The 17,743-nt window shown below is 36.6% G+C and overlaps 1 protein-coding gene across 1 annotated transcript in view; it reads right to left on the bottom strand.

The window, feature by feature from the left end:
• Positions 1-17,464, bottom strand: part of XDH (xanthine dehydrogenase) — a 54,403-nt gene extending 36,939 nt beyond the window's left edge. The window contains exons 1-9 of the mRNA XM_039341753.1: positions 17,302-17,464; positions 11,908-11,965; positions 9,682-9,778; positions 8,102-8,210; positions 7,742-7,868; positions 7,344-7,405; positions 6,009-6,077; positions 3,329-3,397; positions 2,108-2,194 (exon numbers count right to left, since the gene is read on the bottom strand). Of these exons, the coding sequence (XP_039197687.1) occupies positions 2,108-2,194; positions 3,329-3,397; positions 6,009-6,077; positions 7,344-7,405; positions 7,742-7,868; positions 8,102-8,210; positions 9,682-9,778; positions 11,908-11,965; positions 17,302-17,358 (735 nt within the window). The 5' untranslated portion in view covers positions 17,359-17,464. The remainder of the gene's footprint in view (positions 1-2,107; positions 2,195-3,328; positions 3,398-6,008; positions 6,078-7,343; positions 7,406-7,741; positions 7,869-8,101; positions 8,211-9,681; positions 9,779-11,907; positions 11,966-17,301) is intronic.
• Between the last annotated feature and the right edge of the window lie 279 nt (positions 17,465-17,743).

The raw sequence follows: 17,743 nt of genomic DNA, 5'->3' as shown, positions 1-17,743 counted from the left end.
CTGCCACAGCCTCTAGCTCAATCCTAGTGGGGCTTGAGGCTTCCAATCTTCCGAGATCAGTAAAATGAGGACACTGATTGTTGGGGGCAATATGCTGCATACACACACACACACACACACACACACACACACATCACAAATAATTTCATAATTTCATAGGGAGTTGGGTTAAAGTTAGTCAAAAAAATAAATATGCCATCTACATTTAATAATTAATTTCAAACTACATATAAATAAAATGATAGAACATTGCAACTTTATAAAATAACACCTTTTCATTAGCAAAACAAAATTTAAGCCATGTTTTATTTTGCTTTATTTTGATGGGAAAGATTAGCTTAGCTTTGCGTAGTTTCCAAAATCTAAACTTTATTTTTTAAACAACCATTCACATTTTTCATTCCCTATTTGTTTCAGATAGCTATTTGTTCTTTGTGACAGAGCCTATAGAAAATTCTGATTTTGGAACCAACTTATCTAGACAAGGCAGGAATAAAGTCTGGCAGCAATCTGACATTCAGTGTGCAAATCATTAGGCCTGTGTGGGCAAAACAGGAACAACTTCTGATAGTGATTTTTTTTTTTTTTTTTGCGCCTAGACATGCTCGAAAATATATGTGACCATCCTGGGATGTGCTTTACATCACCTAGGAGTAACAACCCATAATTTTGGCAGTTCTGCCATAGAATAAAACGCTAAAATTACTGTAACACAATTTACCCAACCTATTTGTGTAACCACAGAAAGCTGCCACTTCATGTTTACGTTTATGCTCTCCGTTTCATGGAATCTCATAAAATAATACAATTGTTATATTGGTTTTAAATCCACCTCCTCTCTAATATAAGATTTAATTTGAAGATGTCATAGAATGGTGTTTGAAATCAATTGTCCGTTCCTTGTCCAAATATGATTCCCTCATCTTCGGATATGGACATATTTTTTATTTAAGGCAGCAGGACTTTTTATTTGTTTGTTTACTTATTTATTTAGTTATTTCTGTGTCGCCACAATTGAAATAATTCTTGATGGATTATATAGAAAAAAATAGTATAAAACAAGTTTCATAAAACAAAATAAAGACAAAAGAACTCTGCAAGAATACAGGAAAATAAAAAGATGGCAACATGAAATCAAAGCAGGGGAAGACTCTCTGAAACAGCTCATTCTTTAAGACCAGCAAAGAAGGAGATTTTATGAACATAACTATACATATATATTTGGCGCTGCCTTTTTCAAGTTTTTTTTTCTTTTATTATTTTTACTTCCCAATGCAGTCTACAATCCCAGGATTCCCTGAAGGTCTCCTGAATACAGCTTCCTTGTTTAAGCAAGATCAGGATACTAAATGCCTGAATACAAAATTCCTGAATTATGGAACAAATTGCTTGACTAAGGTCAGGGGTAGGCAACCTTGGCTCATTTATGACTTGTGGAATTCAACTCCAAGAATTCCTGAGCCAGGAATTCTGGGAGTTGAAAGTCCACGAGTCATAAAAGAGCCAAGGTTGCCTACCCTTGACTAAGGTGAATAGATAGCTCTGATGGTAAAAGGAGACAAATATTCATCATCAGCTATTTCCTGTGCAATGGTCAGGACCCAGGCACAATTCAACCCCTGTGCAGGGCCATTATCCTGGACTGAATTTCTGTGATATAACAAGCTACATAAACAGAGGAATTACAAATCTTTTTCAGCAGCCAATGTTGCTTAATGCCTTGAGTCATTTGCATTGCTTCTGTATGGAACTGCATTTCCTATCATATCTGAGAGTATTTATTTAAAGATTAAAGAGTGATGAATCAAAGACTCCCAGTTTGCACATAGTTGTTGGCCTGGTTTTTTTTTTCTTTTTTACATAACCAACCTATTTTTTTTTCTTTCTCCTTCTCTCTCTCCAGCTCTATTATAGTTCCTACTTTACCACTGAAATGTGTTAGGAAAAAAAAGCTGCTGGCATAACTTTCAAGTTAGTCGAGATAGAGTATCTAAGTTTACTCTTTCTTAAAGTGGTGCTCTCCAGATAAGTTGACAGAATCCTAAATAGGCTGGTTTATGGGTGCAAATCAACAAGAATAGCAAAATCTTCCATAAAGGAAACTCACCAATAATTCAGGTGGGAATATAGGTTCCTGAGTAGGGTCTAAAGGCTGGAACTCAGATGTATTGAACAGAGTTGTGGTAATCAGTTCCTGCAAAAGAAAAGCAATGTATATATATTAGACCAAGTGGATTTTTGTTTCGGAGATATTCCTTACCTAAACAGAGAAACAGAATGATCAGGGGCAAAAACGCAGTGGGAGCAGAAGTGACTTCTGACTTCCTGCCAGCGTAAGCACAGCTGACTGTTCTCTAGTGGCCAATGGTGATACCAGTATACCTGGTCTCCAGAGGGCTAGGTTGAGACTGATCTATCTGATCTCCAGTGGCTGAAAGGAGCAATCGGTCTACCTAGCCTCCAGAAGCCTTGGCTGAGATCGGTCTACCCAAATTCCGGGTGGTGATGCAGCAGTGTAGCACATATTTGTGACCACAAATTTGCCAAATTTCAATCCCACAGGAGTAATGGGTCCCCGATTTTGGGCACATTCGGTAAATTAGGCCATTTGAGGTACCTTGGGTCAAAATGTGTTGCCCTATGATACATTGTTTCACCTAATTAAAGGTTACAGACACAAGAGAGAGAAGGAGAGAAAGAGAAGCAACCTAGAACTAAGGAGAAATTTCTTAATGGTGAGTACAATTAACCAATGGAATGCCTTGCCTTCTGAGGTTGTGGGTGCCCTATCACTGGAGGCTTTTAAGAAGAGACAGGATAGCCACTTGTCTGGAATAGCATAAGTTCTCCTGCTTGAGTAGGCGGTTGGACTAGAAGCCTTCCAAGCTCCCTTCCAACACTCTTATGCTATGTTCTAAAGAGTTTTAGTAGTATAAAATTAAACAGTATAATATATACATTTTTTCTTGGTTTTGTAATATTGTACTATTAAAGACTATTTGCATATTTTTTATTTCTGAATTTGTAAAAAAAAATAGTAACAGTAAGAAGGTTCAAGAAGTAACAATATTTATTCAGGTACTACACGACCACATAATTCTTAAGTCAGTTTCCTACTATCCGATGGTTTCTAATTTGTTAAAGCTACAACTTTCAAACTTCCCAAGCAAACAAACTACTAATTATACTCTATATTTAAGAATTCTGGGAGTTGTAACCCTAATCCATATATAGAACATCCTGCTGTGGATAATTTCTCTAACTGTTTATTTCTACTTAAGAAAGTACCAAGAGTAAATATCTATATCCAAAAATTTCATAAACTTACTGAATTGCCTTCTTTTTCATTCATGCAACAGTCTAGGCCATTGACTTCTTTATCATTGGACCCTTGAACCTTTTAAAAAGTATAAGACATGATAAAAATAGCAAGTTAGCAGACATATAAAAAGAGAGAAATCAAAAACATAATATTTTTTTTTAAAAAATCCTTTTTTTCTTCTTCCTTTTTTCTCTTTTTTCTTTTTTGTATTTTAATTTGTGTTAAATTTCCTTTGTTCATTTATTTTTTTTTCCTTGAATTCTTGCTCTTTCTCTCTCAACCACACATACCATGTTTCCCCGAAAATAAGACCTGGTCTTTTTTTTTGCCCCCAAAAGAGGCACCAGGTCTTATTTTGGTGGGTGTCTTTTCCACTCACCTTGCCATAGCAGCACCAACAGCCCCAACCAGCCAGCCAGCCCACTTTTTCTGCAGCTGAAGGAGCAGCTTCATTCTGCAGCTGAGAATAGAGCTACGCCCTGCATTTTGCCATCAGAGGCCTTCTGGAAAGGCCTTTGACTGCAAGATGCAGGCCGGGGGATGCCACAAATAAAGTGGGCCAGGGAGGTAAGGCAAGTGTTGATCCATGGGAGGCCTAGCTGCAGTGGTAAGCGGGTGCGGAGTACATGAGGCAGCTCCACCCCCCTACCCCCCAACTTGATTTTTAGGCATCTCCCTTGCCCCAAAACTAGGGCTTATTTTTGTGGTAGGGCTTATATTAGGCCCACCTCCAAAAATCAAGCTAGGGCTTATTTTTGGGGTAGGTCTTACTTTGGGGAAAGTATGGTATATACACCAAGTACAATACAATAGAGATTTTAATATTAAATAATTTATCTTAAGAGTGAAATCTGCTTTATAACAAATGCAAGTTGATGCAAGTTGGATCATGCTTTTTCATTTTCTTTTCTTTTCTAATACTTAGTACTCTTTTCTGTACTTAACTTGGAATGAAAAAGTCAAATAAGATAATGCTTACCACACTGGTATCCTAAATTATAGCTAACATTGATAGAATATCTTTTTTCTTTATTTCCAATTTTCTAAGTTATACAAATAATAGAATGTCTGGAAATTGTAATTATATAATTTGCAATTATGTCTCACACACACACACACACACACACACACATATCTTGTACTGAAATAACATAATGCATCAAGATTTATAACATTACAATAAAAAGGAAAAAAGAACAAAACTATTTAATAATTAAATACAATATATAATAAAATATTGTCAAAATGCCTTTTCCTTCATGCAGATAAAATTACATTTGTTATTCCTTTCATTTATGAAATATATGACATAAATATAAAGATATCTCGCCTTTTACACAACATGTAATACATACACACATTTTGTACTGAAAGGTCTCATTCACTTTGATGAAAGAGAATTTTTGTTGAAATAATTTTTTAAATTTCTTTCAAAATAGAAGAGAATTTCATAAACTTTCTCATGGGTAAAATGTTCTTGCATGATAGATGAGATATCCAAATGCTGAGCACGAATATATTCTGCTTCTTTTATTTTACAATTTATCTCTTCAATAATCTGCAGTCTCTCTGACTTCACACATTGCATTAAACCCAAAGGAAGATCTTACTGGGTCTTCCTACTGGGATTTTCCAGTTAAGCAGGCCCACTGTTGCCATTAAGAGGAAGACTTGGGTGTTATTGGATGTAATTATAAATCACACTAAGTATGCAGTTCTATGCATGTTCACTCATCAGTAATTTTTATGGCATAGGGCTTACATTAAAATGAAAAAGGTAAAGATTTCTCCTACCCAGTCATGCCCAACTCTAGCACTTTATCCATTTCTTAGCTAGGGCAACCAGTATTGTCTGAAGATATTTCCATGGTCATGTGGCCAGCATGACTATACATCAGGGGTAGGCAACCTTGGCTCTTTTATGACTCATGGACTTCAGCTCCCAGAATTCCTGAGACAGCATGGCTCAGCTTGGAAACTCTCCTTTTCCCCTCAGCATGGCTGGCTCAGGAATTCTGGGAGTTGAAGTCCACAAGTCATAAAGAGCCAAGGTTGCCTACCCTTGCTATACACCAAGGCGCATGGAAGGCTGTTGCCTTCCCACTGAAGTGCTACCTATTTATCTACTTGCATTTGCCTGCTTTCAAACTGCTAAGTGGGCCAGGAGCTGGGGCAGAAATCAGAGCTCACCCTGTTGTGTGGTGCTCAGGGCTCAAACTTGGGCTGTCACCTTTCCAGCTGACAAGCTCAGCATCTTAACCTCTGAACCACTGCACCAAGGTCCCTTCCAATTTTGTTGTTGTTGTTGTTATTATTATTATTATTACTATTTAGCACCTAATTGTCAGTGCTTTTAACGTATGATAGGGCAAATCAGAATATGTGTATAAACCTAAAAAGGTTCAATAGATATTTCTTATTCCCAAATAATCCTGGAATTATAATTATGAGAACACTTAGAAGCTTTAACAGAATTGCCAATATTCTCAAGTTATATTTCTGTGTATTTCATGTGGGAGGGAGATGTGACGTTTAAACTGATTATTTAAAAAATAAATTCATTGTGGCAAGGATGATAAATAATTCAATTACAAAAAAATTCATAACATTAAAACAAATATTATTTTATTTCCTTCAGAAATTATTTTAAAAGTGGAGAGGCATATAACTGGTTTATGCCACTTACCACATTTTTTTCTTTTCCAGCCATACAGCAACCTTTTCCAGTGACTAGTTTTCCACAGCATCCTCCTTCCTAGATAGAAATAGGAAGATAAAGAAATACTTCAAATAAACTATGGCGTGCATATGAAAGAACATGAAAACATTTGAAGAGTTGTGCTGGATCAGACTCAAGTGTCATGGATAAAAGATAGGATTTGGGCTGAAGACATGGAGCTTTAAGCCCCCATTCAACTGTAGAATGACTTTGAACTAATTATTGTCTTGCACCCTAATCTACTTTCAAGGTAAGAATTAAATCAGTGGAAATACCAATGTAAGTTCTCTTGAGTCCTCAGAGAAAAGGCAATTGATATGTGCTCCTCATTTTATAAATCTTGGAAGAGAAGTGACCAAATTCATTTCCTCAAGGAAAGTATTTCATACATTGGGAGCCACACAGAAGATCCTCCACCATGTATCAGCCACAGGGGTATCTTCAAAAAGGTCTCTCCTGGCAGCAGGTTGATACTTGGGAAGGCAGTTCCTCAAATTGTCAAGTCCTAACCAATATTTAACTTGTGCCCCACAGACAAGTGGCAATTATTGTAGATTGCTCCACAAGGGCAGGTGATCCCCATACCTTCCATCAGTTAGCAGTCTTCCCACTTATTTTTGCATCAATTGTGATTTCTGAACATTTTTGAGGGGTAACCCCTCACAGAAAGCAAAGCAGTAGCCACAATAAGTTGGAACCAAGATGTGAATAACTGTCACCATTTTGCAGAAAGAGTTGATATATTAGCTATAGTTGTTGCAACCATATGCCTCACTACAAATTTACCATCTGCAAATCTAGCCACAAATGAATGACAAGGACCATTCCCTAAAGGAGAATGCCATCCCAGGCTTTGCTGCAACCTCCAAATGCAGTTTGGGTTTGGGTTTTTGGGGTTTGGGGGGGGGGTTTGTTTGTTTGGATAATAGCAGTTCTGTCTTGCCTGAGTATAATTTTAGCATGTTCTTTCATTTAGCCCATTTTTCAAACCTCAATAATGTTCAAGAATATTTTCTTGAAACCGGATGATAATGAGAAACAAAACTGGGTATCATTGGCCTCTAAAATTCAAGATAATTATCCAGTGATTCTATGGAGACAACATATGGAACAACATTGAAATTGAAAGCCAACCTAATAGGAGATAGTGGCAAATTACCTCAGTACTATTGTCAAACTACCTAGACTTGGCTAAGAAGTAAACAGAAATTTAGCTGAAGTCAAAGCAGATTGCATCTTCACATTCACTTGGAAAAGTCAGTCTGATTTCATCACCAAGATATTTTATCTTTAGCCCCTCACCTTTGCAAATGTTCTGTACCCCTCCAGGATGGGTCTGTATCCTGTACAGCGGCAGAGATTTCCTATGTCACCAAATCAAGTTGAAAAAGTTAAAAGACATGTAGAACTTAATAGAAAGGTTATTTTAGTTTTTGCTTTTTTTTTTCTCTACCATGAAGAAATTCTTTTTTTTTCTTCCAGGAAAGAAGATGCCAATAGAGAAAATAATAATTGTCTCTGGGGCTTTGATAACTTTGGAAGGCAGGATTCCAGCCTCAAAAGACGTGACAACAAATTTACCAAGTCATGAGAGATCAACCTAATCATTTTCAAATATATTTCTTGCTTTATTCCATGATGAAAAAGTGATTGTGCCAATAAAGATGGGAGTTGTGATTCACTGTGTCTGGCAATCTTACCTTGAAAAGCATCTTCAATTTCTTCCATTCTAGGCTGAGGATGATTACGAAGCAATGTATACATGGACATGACAATGCCAGGAGTGCAGAAACCACACTGTGATCCATGGCTTTTGGCTATTCTCTCCTAGAAGAAAAATTGGTTCATAGAATATGCCATGCCAAATCAATTAATCAACTTGCTTTTAGTGACAGATCTGAACATGACCAGTGTCTGGTCTGGTTCACACATCACATTACATATTAATAGAAGGTCTGTGTATTATATAAACTGCCAATTGTTCATACAACAAACTATATCTTAATTTAATCTGTGAATCTAAACATTTATTAACACATAGTCACATCTCCCCAGGTTACCTGTACAGGGTGCAGCCTTGTCTTGGTGCTTCCAATGCCTTCAACAGTAGTTACAGCTACATGGTGGAGGGCGCAGATAGGGAATAAACATGCATTTGCAGAATAATGTCTGGATAAATTAATTAAGGAAGTGGCTTGTTTTATAAAATCTTCATTTCCTAAAGAAATACAATAAAATCAACGAAAGCCAGTTTCGGGATTAGGCTGTCTCATATTGAAACCGGAACAGAGGTAGCTACGTGGGTATCATCCCAATGTTTTGGAAGTTGACACCTCCCATTGGTTATTCTGATTGGACCTGATGAAAGTTGAAATCCTAGGCAAACATTGTCCAAAAGATGTAGCTTCTGATTATCAGCACCATTATTGGATAAAGATGTGGAAGGCAAATAGGAAAGAGAATAAACTGATATCAAGATGACAATATTATCATTCCTTCAGAAGATCATAATTCACTATCACGCATTGAAATCTGGCAAATGTTTACCAGAGCTGAAAAAGTACAGTGATTTTAATAAATATTATCCAATGCTTCAGTAGTAATAAAATATTAGCAGAATTGTTAGACAAAATTTGAATGTTGAAACTTTAAATCCTATTGAACTTTAGGTTTTATGGAATCACAAAACCATAAGGCTGGAAGGGACATTGGAAGTCTTCTAATCCAACCTCTTGCCCAAGATGACCATAATCTAGAGAACAGATTTCCTGAAATTTCACCAGCAACTATCTTCAGAGACACAGACTACAGGCAATTAAGCAGGGACTGACTAGGCTCTAGCTTTATAGTCAGGTGTCCTCACTTCTGATTGGCTTTTAACCAAGCTTGTTTCCAATTGGTGAGGGCTAGTCTCTGATTTGTTCTTTGTTTAAAAAATCGTTGGTTTTATTGTATTTTATGCTATAATAAATCTTAATAATGCTTTTTAAAATATCCTATCCTGGGACATTGAAGTTCTACCAGTTCTAGACATGCCTAATCACTTTATCCACAGCCCACTACACCAGAGGTCCCCAACCTTTTGGGCACCAGGGACCGGTTCTGTGGAGAAAAGTTTTTCCACGGACCAAAGGGGGCATGGTTTTGTGTACTACCTGCATCCCACGGATGGGGCTTTGCTTGTTTGTACAGACTGGCTGCTGGCATACTGTGACCCGATACCGGTTCATAGACCAGGGGTTGGGGACCCCTGCACTAGACAAAGTGTTGGATTTTAACTCTCTTATTTCTCCATTATGTGGACTTGCTGGTTGGAAATTACAGCAGTTGAAATATAGCTGATTAGAAATGTTGGGGAAAGTTAGTCCTACTAATAATCCATACAATTATGGCACAGCAGTATATTCACATAGCTCTGTAATACATATCTGTACAAGGAACAAGAAGCAAAGATTTTGCAAAAAATTTAATATTTCTTGTGTGCAATCTTTTTTTGATTTGCAAAGGATTTTCAAGAGGAACAGATGGATTCTGACAAATACATGTTCCCAGATATCCAGCACCTGCTCTGTCTATCACAAATTCTACACGCCCACATTCAAGACCTCTTCCATTTTAGTGAATGGGGTACAAAGGATACATGATTTTGTTTCGGAAGTTGTCAAACCTGGAAATCATGACTGTGCAAGCACCACAGCCTCCTTCTCCACAGCCCAATTTGGTTCCACACAAGCCCACTAAGAGGGTAGAGCTTAAGGAAAAAATACCAACATGGCTAATTGCATAGAGTCCTTTATCATTGAAAGTCTCTGGTCCTGGTAACAAGCTTGTATTGTGGCTCCTAAGAGCAGGCTAAAAATCTGGCTTAAAAAAAGCTATCTGGGTTTATACTACATGTATTCCCTGATGGGAAAATGATTTTTAAAGTATAGGATTTAATAAATTTGATTTAAAAAATCACAGAGGTATTGAACTAAATTGGCTATAGACTCCTGAACTATGTTCACACCACATGCTTAACTTGATGACTGGATTCACAGACTATATCAAATCATAAACTAACCAAAATCATCAAGGCACAAAAGCTAATAAAGATTAAAACAAATCATGTCTTTTAATGTATTTATTTATCATATTTAGAAACCACTCATCTCCCTCACAGGGGGATCTTGGCTGGTGTTTTTGCAAGTGATGTGAGTACATCCTCCAATTATTATCTTATTTGGTTTGTGTGTCAATAATGACACGTGGCCTTCTCATTTCAGTTCTTCAAGCAAATCTTTAAATGATCAGTTCTCAGCTGCTTTTTGCTAATCAGAGTTTTCTGTTGATGGCTCTTTGAGATTTTATGTTGATTTAATATGTTGTGTATAAAACTGCATACAAAGCTGGAAGTCTGGTAATATGCCTCTTTTATGGTTTGGTGATTAATATGTCCAACTTCAATTGTGCATATACTGTATCCTTAAATATATTTTTCCCCTTTTTTAATTGCTGAAAAGGATCAGCTGGTGAAAAAGGAATAATTGATTTACATGCACTAGATATGTATTTTTTTTTGTTCTACGCATATGACTAAGAAAAAAAATCAGATCAGGCATTGATTCTCCATCATAGAAGTCAAGGAATGTGTATATCTACTAAAATATATGATGTTCCACTTGGGAACATTCTTAACAATGTAATTAATACTATGCAATCATTTTTCCATGGCAATGCTACTCAACTTTTTATGAAAAACAAATAAACTGGACCCTAATGTATGAATTTTCCCAATTAGTCTGCTCTTCTTTTCTGGTCTCTCTTTTGGCATCTAAGATTGACTATAATGTAAGCATTAATATGCTACTTATTTTAAACAAGAGAGAAAACTCCCACTTAGATTTAACCCAAACCAGTAATCCCCTTAAATTAGCTAGCCTGAATTTCTGATAATCAAATTAAACTCCCTGTTTCAGTAACTGCAGGAAAGAAGCACTGAATCTACAACAGGAGCCAGATCCCAGAAATGGCCACAATCTTTAAATAGGTGAGTCAATGGTTCATTTAGGTTCATTCGATCTAGATTTTTGAGCTTCAAAACCACATTTATTGCCTAAGCTAGATTTGTGCAATTTAAATGTAGTTGTTAGTTTGTAGTTTGGCATCATGTGAACACAACTAGATTTAACTCATGAGGAAAGTGAAGGTAAAGACATCTTTGTGGCACCTGGCATTTTGTTTTGCAGTTTATTGAAGTCTTATTACCTTCTCTGGGAAATGGATTTTTAGCAAAGGGTATGCCAGTGTCAACAGTCCTTAGGAAAACTATAGTTGCCTAGCAACAGATTTTGGAGAGAGACCGCTCTCTTCCATACCCTTCAGTAATATCCAGCTCTAACCATAACATTACAGTTATTGCAACTGGTGATAACTGAGACTATATAGAAGAATGTAGAACTTGGTTACAAGGATCAACAGATAAGTGGATGTAAGAGGGTTGGGTGATTGATGGGGCATTGCTTATTGATCTTGAAATCAGACTTCATTAGAAATAAGCCATGCTATTTTCCAACATAAGAATCAATGAATGTAGAAGTAGCTCAGCTTCTTTCCTACTAATCCAATGCAAGGCAGAAGATGAAAGTTGTCCATCTTCTCACACAGAGATTTTACTATCATTGTGAATGTGCTTTATGTTTATGTCATTCAGTTTAACTCTGGCAAAACTAGAAATACCGGGAATAACAATTAGCAGGTACAGAATCTTCAGAAATCTTAAAACTTATTCTACTGGACTCTGGCCTGCTCCTGTGTCCTTAGGCCACCTTAAAATATATGGACTATTTTAAATTCCATATGGTGCATGTTTCTTGAGCTCAGATACGTTTCCTTCGAAGGTAGATTAGCAAAGTAGTTTCTGGATCCATGTTCTTCTCCACTATCTAAAAAAACAAAAGAAAAGAAAAATAGTTTCTTAAAAGACATTTAACTATAAATATATATGTATGCTGCAGCTAATTCCAGAAACAAAGGAACTGATATCATCCATCAGCAGCTGATTACATTGTAGGAAGTCAGATCTTTCTACCATTGGTGAGTGAATTTCACAAACCACCCAGTCTCTTTGACTAAGAATCATTTCTTAAAAGATCCCTGTTCTTGAGGTAGAATTATTAAGTACTAACCTGATATTTACAATGTAAAACTGCAGGTGGCAATGAGTTTTGGAAGTATTCAGGTTCAGGCCTGATCAATATTGGATGGGAGACACCAGCATATTGCAAGACAGTAGAAAGTCAAAACAAATTGTGGAAGATGACAACAATGAACCTATTTTGTATTGTTGCCAAGCAAGTGTTTTGGATGTGTTTATGCAGTCACAAGGAGTTGAGCTCAGTTCAAAATGCATTTACTTTTTTCACAGCTTTCAAACAAGGTTTTGATGCCTTTAATTATTCATTTAAAAAAACTCATATGTTTACTTGTTTTGATTTAAATGTTAATAGCCATACTTTTCAGTAGAAAGAATAATAATGATTTCAGTTTAAATAAATGGGCAATATTCTTACTGAAATTGTAGAATAAAAATCAATTAAGATTAACAAAAAAAAACTTGTGCTAAACACCTCCTGTCATGTACTGAGGGCCAGAAGTATCACTGGCAATCACAAATTAAGTATACTTTGTCTCCTTGGTCCAACATAGTGGACTAGGTGCTCTATATACCAAAACATAGGTTTTCAGTCACAAGTATGCAGAGTGTATCAAGATTAGGATGTCAGTATTTGTTCTGCCAACAATAACATACTTTCCTTCCTGATTGCACTACAAGACTGGTAGACACTGAGTCAGGTTGTTCATTTACTCTTCAAGGTAGATTTTATGGCACCATTACAGTGAACTCCTAATCTCTTGGCTTGGCTTGCCACACTATCCTTGCTCTATCTTTAAGCTAGATTTTTTATTGAGTTATTTATCAGCATTTCTCTGTAATGGTACTTCTTGTTGATTCCTGAATGCTTCCAATGTCTTTCTCTAGAAATTATTAAGTATCTACAGTGCCTAATTTTGCATAATATACAAAAATTAACTGTAGCTAATCAACTTATATTTCAGTAAATTGTGTGAACCTAGACAGATTGATAACCATTGCATGGTTAAATAAACTCCTCTTTACTTATCTAGCTTTCTAGAATGGTACAGCAGTAAATTAAAATACAATAACCCTAAAGGTTGGGTATAATGGGTTAAAATGTGAGCTATAATTTGGACCATTTGAGCAGTTTCTAGGTGCTGGACCTCTAATGCTACTCACTAAACATGTAGGTTTTTTGCCTTAGTTTCTTTGTGATTTATAGGGGATGAGATCTTGAGCAGGAGAAAATTTTCACCTTCTGAATTCTAGCCAAATTAGTTTTAATTATTAACACTAAAGTTTATCCCTAACTTTCCAGATTAGAATCAATTATAACATTGCTTTTTAGTTGAAAACTTTGATCTCGGGATCAAAAATGTATACTTGTTTCTCTTTCCGACTGAATTACTTTTGTTACTAACAGATTATTTCAGCCCATTTCTTATGTTTGTGTAGATTGAAGAAGGTCATTGTGTGCTTTAAGTTGTGGTGGTGATGATGCTGTAACACAAACTGTTTGTTAAAATTCATTTTGCCTAGACTTGCAAGAATTTTAGGACAGATAAATACCCATTTCTTGGCATAATTTGGTTTACTGCCATAAAATGTGGCAGTTAGTTAAGATAACTTTACTTCTGTAAAAATTTACAGAACCATAATATTTGGTAGCAGGGTGCTTACTCAATAATAATTGCTGGGGAAGCACGGACAGTCTGTGGAAGTCAAATGCTGGATTGCATAAATCTTTGGGATGATCCAGCAAGACTCACTATAATATATGTTAAACAACAAGATCATAATTTCAAAGTCTATTTCCTCCTGCATGTTCCATTGTTATCATTTTTACAGGAAATACTTGTCACCTAAGAACTGAATCGGGGCTAAGCTACATTTCTAACAAAAAAAAAAAAACCTTGTTGCTATTGCCATTGATTTAATGAGAGATCAATTTTCCATCAAGACTATCAGATGGAAGGAGAAACATTTGCCCCCTAAACCCCACAACTTCCCAAATCTAATTCCTTCCACATATGTAGACCTGCAACTCCCATAATTTCTAGCCAGCATTTATAGAGCACCTGTTTTGGGAAAGATGATTTAATGCATATCTACTCAAACGAAGTCAAACCATTCATGTAGATACATCACTGGGACATTAAGTTTATAAGGAGTGGTAAAATAAATACATATGGCCCTCCTTTGATTGAAGTAGTTATTTTTCTTTTTATATCCCCTTATTACAAAATCAATATTAATCAAACATTTCCGGTCAAGTACAAGTGACGGTCATGCTATAATGGAAGGGAAAAATAGTATGATTTTGGCTTGTTGGTTTGAGAAGTTAGGTGCTTAATGAATTTCAAATGATAAATATTAATTTTGGCTTGTTTTTCTACACCTTATCAAATTCTCCCTATCACTCATCATTGTAACCTTGAAGTCACATGCAGCAAACTATACCAGTTATTCACAATGCCAGACTGCCAGAAATAGAGACAAGGTAACCTTTCTCATCAACTGGACAGCCATTTGTCCGAAATAGCGTAGGGTTTCCTGCCCGAGCAGGGGGTTGGACTAGATGACCTCCAAGGTCCCTTCCAACTTTACTATTATTACTATTACTAACTGCAATATGTTGTGTTCTGTCCTAAGGTCTTGGTCAGGGGTAGGCAACCTCGGCTCTTTTATGACTCATGAACTTCAACTCCCAGAATTCCTGAGCCAGCTATGCTGGCTCAGGAATTCTGGGAGTTGAAGTCCATGAGTCATAAAAGAGCCGAGGTTGCCTACTCCTGGTCTTGGTCAATACATTCCCAGAGTTGCTGAAATGCTCTACTTTGTGCTTCTTCTTCTGGTAGCATTTCATCATCTTTCCATGATGCAGCATTTTGAAGGATCTGAACAAACTTGCACAACAAAGCCTGCTTACGTCAAGGTGACTATCACAGAACTCATGCATCTTTTAGTCACAGTGTGGACTCATTTTATGAAACAAGCAATCCAAATTATTTGCCAACCCTTTCCCGAGGTTAAGCTGCTAAATCAATACTGGCACCATTTCAGAGGATTTTTGACTCATGGAAGAGACATAGCTGATGTAAAACATACTATATGAGGGGAGATGATTAGAAAGGGTTTCAGTTAATGTTTAGATCTGTAAAAGCCTGGAACAAACCCTTTTGCACATTTTGTATCATAAGTTGTTAACTTGTCATCAAATAACAGGGATTTGGAGTCAGTCAACCTCCACTCCAGCCTCAGTGTGGTTTTCAGTTGGCCACTCTCTAAAGAAGATGTTCATTGTGAAGACTACCAGAATTGTTTACAGAAAGAGGAAGGCTCTAGAAGTATCTAGATGAGTTGCATGCTTGTCACTATCAATATATTGCCTATTCTGCTTGATCTGATAGCAGCTCTTGAAAAAATCAAAAGTGGGAAGATCTTTTTTCAGATGTCTGGTAAGCTTTTTTAGTTAAAGATCTAGGGACTGAGCAGGTCTTTTCTAAATATTCTGTTGAGCAATGATCTATTGGGGTAGGGCAAAAAGATGCAGGAATAGGACTTCACTTTCCTCTTTATTTCAGGATGCTCATAGTTAGAAAAAGAAAAGGGAAAAGAAAAGACCTCTGTTGGGATAAACACTAGAGAGATTTAAAGAAGCTGTGATGATTGTGTCATTCTGCTCTCCAGTTTAATTGAGCAAAAACAATATTCTCCTCTGACTGCAGATTGATAAAGGTACAGATTGAAAGCTACAAACCACAGTGTTTTCAAGGAAATAAGAATAGTGACTTTGTATACAGTTTGTTGATGCAACCTACCTAATCTCCACTCTGGCTGGGTCCCATTCGTTACCTCAATATGACAGCCCGCAATTGCTGAGATTATCTTTTTAAGACAAGCTTCAGTCAGATGCTCAGCCATAAAAGCAGAATTTGCCCAAGCTGTATGAGAGTAATCTAAGCCAGTGTTTCTCAACCTTGACAATTTTAAGGCATGTGGACTTCAACTCCCAGAATTCCACAGCCAGCATTGCTGGCTGTGGAATTCTGGAAGTTGAAGTCCACATGCCTTAAAATTGTCAAGGTTGAGAAACACTGAATAAGCATTGTTGGTTGTGGAATTCTGGGAGTTGAAGTCCACATGCCTTAAAATTGTCAAGGTTGAGAAACACTGAATAAGCATTGCTGGTTGTGGAATTCTGGGAGTTGAAGTCCACATGCCTTAAAATTGTCAAGGTTGAGAAACACTGAATTCTAAGCTATTTATAATGGAATTAAAAGGGAGGTGCTAATTTGTTTCAATTCATGAACTACATCCTGGCAGCAGGAACAAATTCTATGCAGAGTCTGGCAGTGAAATTTTCTGGAGCAAACCAGTACATTGCCATACTGTATCTTTTTCTCTGAAATTCATCAGGGATGGAATAATCTACCTGTTCCAGCATGGAGCCCATCTGTTATTGGTAATTGCTAACATTTAATCTTGTTGTCAAATAAAGATATAGGGGGTCTGGGAGGGGGAAATAGGGCTTATTTTTGTAAATCAGTTCATGGATATTAATATGCTAACTGAAAAGTAACCAAAGTTGGGATCAGGAAAAGTTCAAGGCAATCAAGAATATATATATTATTTGATTACATACTTTACTATGGAGCATAGGAGATTGCATTGCTTTGTCTTACATTGTCTTACTTTGGTAGTTTTCTGCAGTTCTCTTTAAGTCAGCTTTTGCTCAGCACTAAGTTATGAATGACACTTTTATAAAAGTGACGTCCCTGCCTTAAGATCTTTTTCAATGCAAAAATGAAACAGAAACACCCTGAAAAATGCTGTGCTTTTTCCTCCTTTTTGATTCAAAGAAACATTGGATCCATTAATTTGTTTTCTAAAACCACCACCACCACCACCACCACCAATTGCCATAATGACAGCTGTTCATCAGCTATCACTGTTTCTTCATTCATCTATCATTTATTGAATAGATCAGTAAATATCTTAAAGAGATATCTTAAATCCAATACTCCTTCTTTGAGAAATGCTTTTGCCATCTGCTAAAGAGGGAGAAGAGCCATGGGAATAATCCATGAACTAAGATGCAAGAAGAAATATTATTAAAAAAAACCACAGGTTCTCTCCTACCTTCTTGCCATTTACAAAGAAGAGCAGTTCATTGTTTTCTGGGGCCATTTTACGCATCTTCTGAATGGAAAATAGGAATAAGTTCCTGGATCACACTCTTTAAAGTTGCCCAACGCAGCTGCAGCCTGTCCCAGAAATATCAAAACAGGCAATGTGAGAAGTTCCTAGGAATCTTTGATCTTATATTGCAACACTAGAAAAGTCCAAGTTATAAAAGAACCGCCCAGAGGTGTGTCAGCTACACTTGGTTGGGACTTCCTGCTCTAAAGATAGTAAAGGAAAAACAGAAAAAAAGTAGTCTCCACCCCTTTTGGTGCCATGAAATTCAATGCAATCTTCTATAAATCAGGCAGGCAAACTTTGGCAGGAGAACAAGATTGCTCAAAATTACGTCTGTTCTTTCATGTTCTACCATTTTGGCATAACCGATTCTAGAGTAGTG

The sequence above is a fragment of the Crotalus tigris genome, unplaced genomic scaffold (assembly GCF_016545835.1).
Source record: "Crotalus tigris isolate CLP2741 ecotype Arizona unplaced genomic scaffold, ASM1654583v1 scf7180000017771.5222438, whole genome shotgun sequence".
Lineage (NCBI taxonomy): Eukaryota > Metazoa > Chordata > Lepidosauria > Squamata > Viperidae > Crotalus > Crotalus tigris.
Note: the sequence above shows the minus strand (reverse complement) of the source record. Positions and strands in the feature narration are given on the sequence as shown.